The following is a 10,687-nucleotide window of genomic DNA, read 5'->3' as shown; positions in this document are numbered from 1 at the left end:
TCAATGCGGCTGCACATCAATCCTTGTTCTAATTCTTGAAGGTCTGAATTTTATTTGAAAATCTCATAGAATGATAGAAATAAGGCCTGGCCCTGTGAGATGCTGAACACCCACAGCTCTCACTGAAATCAGTAGGAATTAAGGATGTTTAGCATTTCACTCTTTGTAAATCGAGGCAATTCTTGTTGTTGGGCTAAAACCGCAGCTTTCCTGATCTTAAACCATTGAACTGCTGCCTGGAAAGAAAATGCAGATTTTAGTTTCAAATGAGCAACACTATAAAAATAATAAAATATTCCCTTTTATTTAAAATGCATTGGAAAGCTACGCACAATTTTGAAAGGTATTTCCTTCCTTCTTCCTTGTGCCAGTGCCACGCTTTGATGTTGAAAGAGACAATTATGCTGAGCATGTGGATATCAAATGTGTTTTTTTTCTTGCAATAGGAACCATATGGAAATCCTCGGAATTTTTCCACTTTACTCATATTTCTTACTGTTTAGCATATTGAATAATTCAGTTAATATAAGTGATTTCCAAGTATCTGTTTTACACTGGTTATAACCGAGAGAAAGGTAACTGCTCCACAGACACATACTGGTATATGGATATCAAACTCCTGGCCCACAGGCCAGATTCATATATCTATTCAGACTTCACTTTAGTTTGAGATCGCACAGCAATTTGGCCTCACCAAGAGCAGCAACCAAAGAAGTGCTTTAGTGCTTTTTATATTGAGTCTGCTGGAAATGAAAATAGACCAGGACGGAATGCAGGCCAAAACTGGACTCAATGACAGTGGCTCAATACATGTCACCTTTCTCTGGTGGCTGTATATTGTGTTTCAGAATCTAACCTGAAATGAATTCGGGCTGTCCATACACAGGACTTTACCTATTTACATTTGATTCACATATAAGGTTATTTTTGCAACCATAAAGGCTATTTTTTTTTCTTAAAAATGAAAGTTTGTTATTGGATTTAACTGGGATTCTGCACAGGTGCAGAAGCCCATGCAATCAGATTTCATTGGTGGATTGGGGATTATAAATATTTATACGCTCTAATCCTCCAGTGGATCTCACCCAGACCTACAGCTAGGATTGTGAGTATGTTAACAGTTATGGGATTGATCACCTTAACCAGTTGTGTTGTAAGTTACACAGTTGGTCTGTGAAAATAGAATGTTTTCTTCTATCACAACTGTATTTTTATGTCCACACCCGCCTCTTTTTAGCAGTTCATGCTAGGACTTTCTGGGCATCTCTCTCATAATGCCCTATCAGCTGCTGTCAGTACCATGGCCTATGTGTAATTCAGCAACACTCCTTCTTTCTACCTAGGATTATACAATTTCTTACATAAAGCCCATAATCTTCTTCCAAGGGACTCACAGTGGCCACTTGGAATCAGAGACCTTTTTGTCACTGCTGACAGTTGCATCCTCCAACTTCTGAATTTTGATGCATGACATACTGGAGGAAGAGCAGTGCAGCAATAGTAACAATATCCAGAGCATTCTGAGGTGGTACCTGAAAAGAAGACAAGTGGATATGTATAGATTTGGGTTCATCTACATCAGGGGTAGGCAACCTATGGCACATGTGCCGAAGGCGGCACGCGAGCTGATTTTCAATGGCACTCACACTGCTCAGGTCCTGGGCACCAGTCCGGGGGGCTCTGCATTTTAATTTAATTTTAAATGAAGCTTCTAAAACATTTTAAAAACCTTATTTACTTTACATACAACAATAGTTAGTTATACATTATAGACTTAGAGAAAGAGACCGTCTAAAAACGTTAAAACGTATTACTGGCACACAAAACCTTAAATTAAAGTGAATAAATGAAGACTTGGCACACCACTTCTGAAAGGTTGCCGACTCCTGATCTACATGCTGAACTGAATTGTGAGGAGTGCAGACTCTGAACCAGATCAGGCTCTATCCACTGGTGGGACAATGTTATGACTCCTGGACTGACAGTGACTAGCTGAGACAGCTGTGGTTGACATCCCTTACAAAGGCTTAGCTTACACCATAAAACAATGCATTGGACAGCTGTTATCCCTGGTGGCAAGAGAGGTGTCATAGGCATCTGGGAACTAGCCCCCAACACATACTAATGCTCCTTGGCATGTAGAAGATCACATTGGAATGGAGGAGTGGAGTGCAATGAAGTAAATTCTGTAGACTTGTGTGATCAAGGTTACAAGTGATCCTGAAATAATGGATGGCTTTGAACAATGCTGAAGCTTCCCAAACTGTACTGGAATCATTCACGGAACTCATTTTCCAATTCTTTGTTACCCTAATCAGATTTAGAATTCTACAACTGAGTCTGTCTTCTCATTGATCAGGCAGGCTGTGGTGGACTACAGAGGGTACTTCATGGATGCAAACTCTGGATGGCTTGGCAAGGTTCATGATGCTAGAATATTATATTGAATCATTCAAGCTTGTACAGGAAGGGATATGCAAGAATACCTTTTCATTACACACCAGAGATATCAGTGCTGCTGCTGTGTCAGCTGTGATTAACAAGGACCTTGCACTCCCTTTGTTACTCTGAGGAAAATTATGAGGATATTAACAACTGGTAATTTGACGACTGCCTCTGTCATGTCGAACTGGTGGTCCAGTGTGCTTTTGGGATACTAAAGGGGCAGTAGAAATGCCTATTGAAGCAAAATGACAAAGACCCAAAGTACATCACTGCAACCATTTCTACTTTCTGTGTCTATTCCCTAACGTGTGAATAGAAGGCAGAACTTTACATGAACACACAGGGGTGCTGTGGCCTGACATTGCCCATTTTCCCAGGCCACATGTGAACTGGGAGCTGCATGACTACTACTGCTGGTATGTAGTGCAGGTGAGCATAAGGGCTGCTCTCTGCCAGTCTTTTGCTCAGGTGAACACTGAGGGAGGGGGAGAAGAAGAGAAGAGTACTCTCCATGTCTCTGTGCTTCTATCATATACTCTGAACGAGTCTGCCTTGTTTTAGTCTGATTTGATATTCTACCATTGTATGTACTAACGTGAAGTTATATGTGTGACGAACTGGGCCTGTTCCCACTGTGGTCTGTGAATGCTGACAGGGGAGTGGGGCTGGGATAGTCTGCATTGGAGGATGGGATCTGCCCGAGGGCGCATACCTGAGTGTGTAACATGAGAACCCAGGAAGGGGTTGAAGGCCAGGTGACTCCTGAGCCCGGGAAACTGAACAAAGGCTGTGGGAGGGGTCGCTGAGGGCAGAGTGCTGGAAGCGAGCTGGAGAGATGGCTGGGAGACAGAGATGGCTCTGACCCCCCCAAAGGGGGGTGGGCTGGAATGCCCTGGGACCCCAAGCTGGACTTAACTGAGGGGGTCCTGTTGTCTGTGCCGGCAAGACCTGTCTTGGACTGTATTCCTGTCATCCAAATAAACCTTCTGCTTTACTGGCTGGCTGAGAGTCATGGTGAATCGCAGGAAGCCGGGGGTGCAGGGCCCTGAGTCCCCCAATACTCCGTGACAATATGAAAGCAAATTTTATGGCAGAACATGTTTTAATAAAACAGTACTGGATGAATATGAATATGATATTCTGGGGTGCAATCCATACCAGTGGGGGGTTGTCACTACTTGCCCTGTAACCCTTAGTGCCTTAAAATGCTTTGCTGTTGTTCCCTCGTTTGGATGCTCCCAACCAGCGTATAAGCATGCAGTGAGTGTCTGTGTGTTATGTAGCTCTCACTCAGCAACTCTGATTCCAGCAGCCTGCTTGTTCCACCCCAGTCACACTCTGACATACACTAACTCTGGTTACACCAGGTGAGATGACCCCAACAGCCTTCAGTCCCAGAATTTTCCAGAACCATCTGCTGTGCAATGTCCAGCCCTCTCTTGGACCATTCACAGCGATATTAATATTTGTTTGTTCCTTTAAAGATACAACACCCAGCAGCTGCCACATTACCTGGAGTAAACATTCACTTTAAATCATACACAGCACTGGGTTGGTTTATTAAAAGTAAAACAAGTTTATTAACAAAAAGAGAGATTTATGTGAGTTCAAGTATAAAGGATAGAGTTGGAAATGGATACAAGCAAATAAAAGTGAAAAACACTTTTTAGAGACTGACTTAACAACAGTCTTGGTTCAATGGAAGATTCTCATCTTACTACCTTCCAGCAAGATGTCTGACTAACCCCTCTGGTCAGTATCTCCTACAAAGTCCTAAGTGCTCAGTTCCTTTGTCTTCTTAGATGAAATAAAACTTGGGGTTCTTTGTTCCTTTCCTTTACAGTCTAGTGAACCTTAGAAATAGATTCTTCTGAAGATTACCCCCCTAACGTAAAGTTAATTCAAGGTGTCAGGAAGGCGACATAGAATCTGCTGGTGAAAGTTCCTTGCTGGCTTCTTACCCACCCACTGATGTTTGCTAAACTGCAAATTGATGTTTCCTGCAGCCTCCTCCCCTGCTGTCTTGATGGTCCTGTTTTATCTTCTATGTAAACTGCAGGCCCATTTTCTCTTAATGTACCTTGGAAATATCTTCAAGGTGGCAAAACCACCTTCCTTTGTCTGTCAGCAGACAGACTTTAATAACATAACTTTCAACATGTTTGAAATTTTGAATTTGTCCTCCGTACACCACACAATTATATTAATGATCAGTATGTTATTAGCGCTCTAATGATATCTTACATGCCACCTTTTACATACAGGTTATCACATCTGTGAACTGGGGTACATTCAACTGATCCGGGCAGCTGAAACTCACTACCAGATACCAGTGAGCCTTTTGCCCTTTGGCATTCGGATGCTGTTAGATCACAAGAACATTTTTGGAATTATAAATTGATCCAAATTGATAAATAGAAGTGCAAATGTTCTGCTTACTTATTGTTAATGGACAATAATTCCTGTCCCTGTAAACACAGTCTTTGGAAAGTGTCACAAACCCATGTAAACATAAACAGATTTTCAGATCAACAGCTAACTCCATTGTACAATGTATAATAGGCCAATGAAGACGTTACAACTGGAAATAGAAATTTCCCATTCAGAGATTAAATGTTTTGACCACACATGTAATGATCACAAAACAGCAATTTGGAAATCAAGAAGTGAAAAAAAGTGTCAAGAAAAGGTTGAATGGGTTTTTTTTAGATAACAATAGCAACTCTGCAGATCTGCCATAAGTTTGCCAGGGAGACAGACGCAATACCAGCTCTGCCCAATTGGCACTCTGAGGAAGTTCCTGTGCATCTCTGCCTTTATTGCTTCCTGCCAAATCTAGTTGTTCAGGGTTACATGGGGCCTCTGTGTCACAGAAGAGTAATGCAATATGTAGTGTGCCCTTTTGATGATCAAATAGTCTATTGCTAATCAACTCTAAAACCAATAAGGGGGAAGAGACTTACATTTTGGGTTTTTTAAATCCTCTTTGTGTAACTCTTAACTGCCCGGGGCAGAGATCTAAGTTTTTTGGGTACTTGGAGATTGGTCTACTGCCTACAACCTATCTTTTTAGTTTTTCTTTCCTTCAGTCCATGTGACATTTTTCCAGGTCTCACTAATGATTCTTACTTATTACTTCCTATTGGCTTCCACTGAGATAATTTAGCATCTTGCAGAATTGCTGTCTATATTGATACCGCTACTATTTCAGAATAGAGCCCAGTTATTATTGATTAAAATTCTAATCTATATAGGTTCTTATACTGCATTCATCACTGTAGTATCTGAGCACCTTCAAGTAGTGCATTAAATGATGTAACACATCTGTCACATGCGGTTCATTCTCTTATTCTCTCCTCAGGAAACAATTGTGTGCGCGCTGTAGTGTTTTTGTTTGGTAGATTTTGTTTAAAATATCTACAAGATGCTGTGTGTTTATATTAGAGAAGACAAGTTGAAGCATGCCTTGCACATGGAGTGAAAGGTGGTGAGGTTTATGGTGGTGCTTACTTCCTGTGGGAATTCGTTCCACAGCATGGGACCAGATCCTGAGGAAAGACCTGTCTCCTGCAGAGGAGCTTGTCCTTGTGTTTGGCTGCTCCACTGTGCCTGAGTAGTGGATTTGTCAACCACGGCCCTCATCCTGGATCTGTAGGCGGTCTCAACTACTTTCATATTCAAAAGACCCTGAACTACTTCTACATGTAACATAAGCACTGTTTTTCTGGACTTGTTTTATACTGGATAATAAATTACAAAATATCCACCAACACAGCCTAGGTACTGCAGGGTGCAGTTGTATTTTGAATGTTTAAATATTTGTTGGGTTCAGATTCATATTGTTTAAATTTTCTATTTTAATATATACCATTAATATTCCTAAGAAATTACTCTTTAAAATTGAATTAAAAAGGTGACATATGGATTCCAATATTAGATAGTATCAATACAAGTATATTTTGCCAGTGATAGCGGAGGCCCTGGAGCTGTCAACCACATTACAGATTAACTTCATTAGCTATATAATTTTAGCCCAGAAAACTTTACTTTAATATAGACTAATTAAAAGAAAGTTGCAATATAAGATCCAAGCATAAGTAAAAGAGAATACAGAACAGTATGGATGTCAGTAAGTTCAAGTCCTTGTGCCTGATACCCAGTATTTCAATCAGACTGGTTAGTGGACAAGGACAATAAATCTGATCATTATTTGTGTTACAATATCATAATCAGTAGCAAAAGTAAAAGGTAAATAAATGAAGTTAAATTGTGGTCTATGGAAATACATACGACTATCTTTATATGCAAAAGATAAATTAAAAAACCCTGACAGTAATACAAATACTTAAGCTCAAAATATACATTTTAACACACAGTGGTTGAAACATAATATTTGACTAGTCCAAAGAGACAAAGTCCGTGGATATTGTGTAGAGTGAAGTCTATGCAGAAGTCTTTCTCTCTTAAAAACATTCAAAAATTCTCTCCCCTTTTTTACAAAAAACTCTCTCCACTTTTTCAAGGCTTGAATGTTCATCTTCCTCTGCACTATCACAGACCATTTGGTAAAGATAACAGATGAAGATCCTGTTAGGCTTTTGTTCTATATGTAACACAATGTCTCTGTCAAAGTAAACCTCGTGATTGTAAGTCTGCAATGAGAAAATAATTTTGAATGACAGCTTCATTTCCCAGAGGCTGGTGTAAGTACCATGTAAATACGACTTCCCTAGAACTGATTAAAAAATTACAGCAGAACACTGTTCATTTTCCTAGTACACATGACAAAAAGCATATATGGATAATTGGTCTTTCAGATAAAGCAAGTTCAGTGTTTAGAAACCATGGTTCAGAATTTCAAAAGTATTAAGTAACCTAATTCCCATTAAAATCAATGGGTGTTCGGTGTCTAAATACCTAAATTCCCATAGAGTTAGGTCCATACTTAATTGTGTGCACATGAGAAGTTCCACTGCCATCAGTTGGACTGTTCAAAGGTTGTAAAGTTAAGTGCACACACACAAGTGTTTGTGGGATCAAGGCTTAGGTTGATAAGCATTTTATAACTGTCAAAAGATACATTTTTCAATGCAGTTGATAAATCCTGATTTAAGATTATGGAGATTTTCAGATAAATGAACTACTGTATCACAGAATACTTGGAAGTTCAACTGAGTAATTTTTGCCACAGATACTATACATGGGAATTGCCAGTAAGATCTGTATTGTACATCTGACTCAAAAATTTGAACAAAACAGTTACTTGGAAGCAAAGCGGCGTGTTAAGGGGATACAGAGGAATGTTACTGTAAGATGAATTCAGTGGATTATACTCACCACATCCCAAGATTCCACTAATGGAATACTCTTAAGTAGAATCCCATGTTCATTACAGTGAAAGTCAAGGTGAGCTTTCCCATCAGCTCCTATCTGAGTAACTGCCACAACGGATAACAAATCCAGCTCATCTTCATAGTCCACAATTTTGAAAGTCTTATGAAAAAACAAAATCTCAAGTTGACCAGTTAATAAATAGACTCTTACAGTTATTTTTAAAATAACTTTACATGTGTTTTTTGGGAAGGGGAAAGGAAAGAAATGGAAGGCGTTCCAGTTCACAGATCTGCCATCATTCATCAGGAAAATCTTTGCCATCCAGATAGCAAGCTATAGGCATCTTTCCAACCACAGACTATTCAGTGCATTTCAGCAGAGCCCCCATATAAGAGGAAGAAGAGAAAATAGGGTCCTGTACTGTCTCAGTGTGTGAGTATAAGGACTTTACACACACCATGTAGGAAATGTAAGATAGAGGAAGAAAGGCATCACTTCAGTGCCATTTGCTTATACACATTAGCAGCAATATGACTTAAACCTGTTGTCAACATCTAGACGGTGAGATTTGAGAAAATTACTAGGGTAATGTAAGTCACAAAAACTCCTGCAGCCTCTCTTTAAAGTTACATACCTCTACATATACAGTCAGCAGCTCCAGTTTATGATGGGGGGGAAAGACTGTTTTAGAATAGCTATTATCAACACATGTAAGTAAGCACTGTCTACACCGCTATTTTTTAGAGCGCTAGCACAAGTCTGTGGACCAGGCTGGGAGGCTCACACCCGGATGCAGGGGAGACATACCCTAAATGACTTTTTTGCTCTTCTCCTGGCTAAATCTAAGGAAATGTATTTCCTACATAGTTCAGAGCATAAAGCTCAATAGCAGGAACAAAATCTGTGGAGTTCTGACTACTTAAGTGTCTTTGTGGAATTTTTATTCTGTTGATTATAATTGAATATAAATTAACTCCAAGTTTTAAGGGCTATGTAAAAACGTATCCTGTTTTCACTGAGCTGGTATCTATTCCCATGGAAACAAGAGTGGAAATGGTTGCCAGAAGCTGAGGAATTAGAATTCTCATTTCCGTATGAATTTCAGCTGAGTCCTAGCTGAGAGCTAAAAAATGTTTTTCAAACACTACATGAAGACCTCGGCAATGTAGTGTTTTTAATTTGAAAATATTCAATTAAAAAAACCAAACAAATAATTTCCCTGCAATTTACCAAGATGGCTGACTAACCCCTCTAGTTAGGATCCATTGGCATCAAAATTTGAGGTAGGCTAACCTGACCAAAGAGTGGTGAACTATGCAGTTACATGGGTACCCAAACCCTCAGAACTTTCACTGGCCAATTAGATGCTTCAGACCTCTTTTCATAACAGTGTAGCCTAAACTATCCAAACGTTATTTATCTGACAACCCATGTTATCTAACTAAGGACATATCAGGGTCCTGTCTTTAAGTGTGGATATTACAGGCCTATTTCAGAAAAATGCTGTTCAGATAACTGGAGAAAATCTTCTGGCTCATTCCTTAGTTACCTTTGTGGGGTTGGGAAGAGAAGGCTAGGGGGAAGAGAGGTTTAGCTGAAGCACTTTAGCTAGAATGATCTAGCAAAAAGTCTTACATTGAATCCTGGGGGATTCAACCACCAGTTTCTCTGTCTCTGACGGCCCCTTCTGCTCCCCATCCCGTTTTCAATGTCTGCATTACTTAGGAGTGGCAAAGTCACAGCAGGCTTGACACATTCTTCATAGTCTTCAAGACTATAATGTATTTATATCCAGGGTAAAATAAAATGAATATAAACTAACAAAATGAAAAAGAAGACTACTTGAAGATTTTCACCCCTTTTTCTGCACTTCAAGACTATCAGCAGGGGCAAGCTCCAGCCTCATGAACTAGAAATGCCCATACTTGTTTCTTGTCCAAGTTGAAACAAAATGCAAAGATTGAATGAATGAATGAATGAAATAAAGAAGAAATAAAACTGGGAAGAGATCAGCAAGCAGGAAGGATACATCATAGTTAATCTGAGGATCTTAATCAGACCTGCTCTGTAGTGTTCTCGCATATTTATCATATTCCAGTTAAGCACTTGAATAAATTGCCTAGGGAGGTTGTGGAATCTCCATCATTGTCTAACCTGCTCTTAAAAATCTCCAAACACCAGTCAGGGATGGTCTAGATCAGGGGTGTCAAACTCAATTGCACAGGGGGCCAAAACTCAAAACTCGCGGGCCGAACAGTATAACCATTTATTTAACAGACTAAATATTTATGTTTTTTAACCATTAATATGAACCAAAATACAGGATATCATTCCAAAATAAATACATTTCAACTTAAAATATTTTGCTCTTCATAAAAAAATATCCTGTCAATACAATACATTCAAAATCTGTACATGCTGGAATATTAAAAAATCTGAAAATATAAATAAAAAATTGAATTTAAAGCAAAAGTATAATCATAACCAATCATAACATTCCATTTTCTTGTCCTATTTAGTCAGAGCCTGATACTTGGAGTCTTTTCTTTGCAACAAGTTCGTTTATGTTTGGGGTTAGGTTCTGTGTTGTGAAGATTCTCAGGATCGATTGCAGGTGTTCATCAGTGAGGCGACTCCTGTGTGACGTTTTAATTTTCATCACAGAGAACAGCTGCTCGCACAGATATGTGCTGCCAAACATGGACAGGATTCGAGCCGCATGTTGGCGGAGCTGCGGCATCGCTTCAGGAATGAAGCGAGTGAACTGTGCTGGCCCCGCAGTGTCGTACTTTGCCTTCAGTGTCCCGTTACATTGCAGTTCTATCAGCTCCATCTGCATTTCTACAGGTGCGGTTTCCACATCGACTGCAAATGGGTTGCGAAGCAGCTCGAAGTTACTTTTCTGTGC

The 10,687-nt window shown here is 39.7% G+C and overlaps 1 protein-coding gene across 5 annotated transcripts in view; it reads right to left on the bottom strand.

Annotated features, from left to right (window-relative positions):
- Nucleotides 1-4,001: 4,001 nt before the first annotated feature.
- Nucleotides 4,002-10,687, bottom strand: part of DCAF17 (DDB1 and CUL4 associated factor 17) — a 44,702-nt gene continuing 38,016 nt past the window's right edge. For all 5 annotated transcript variants that reach the window (XM_005290444.5, XM_005290443.5, XM_024114849.3 and 2 more), the window contains 2 exons: nt 7,783-7,938; nt 4,002-7,097 (listed from right to left, as the gene is read on the bottom strand). In XM_005290444.5, coding sequence (XP_005290501.1) covers nt 6,909-7,097; nt 7,783-7,938 — 345 coding nt within the window. In that variant the 3' untranslated portion in view covers nt 4,002-6,908. The remainder of the gene's footprint in view (nt 7,098-7,782; nt 7,939-10,687) is intronic.

The sequence above is a fragment of the Chrysemys picta genome, chromosome 11 (genome assembly GCF_011386835.1).
Source record: "Chrysemys picta bellii isolate R12L10 chromosome 11, ASM1138683v2, whole genome shotgun sequence".
In the NCBI taxonomy this organism is placed as follows: domain Eukaryota; kingdom Metazoa; phylum Chordata; order Testudines; family Emydidae; genus Chrysemys; species Chrysemys picta.
Note: the sequence above shows the minus strand (reverse complement) of the source record. Positions and strands in the feature narration are given on the sequence as shown.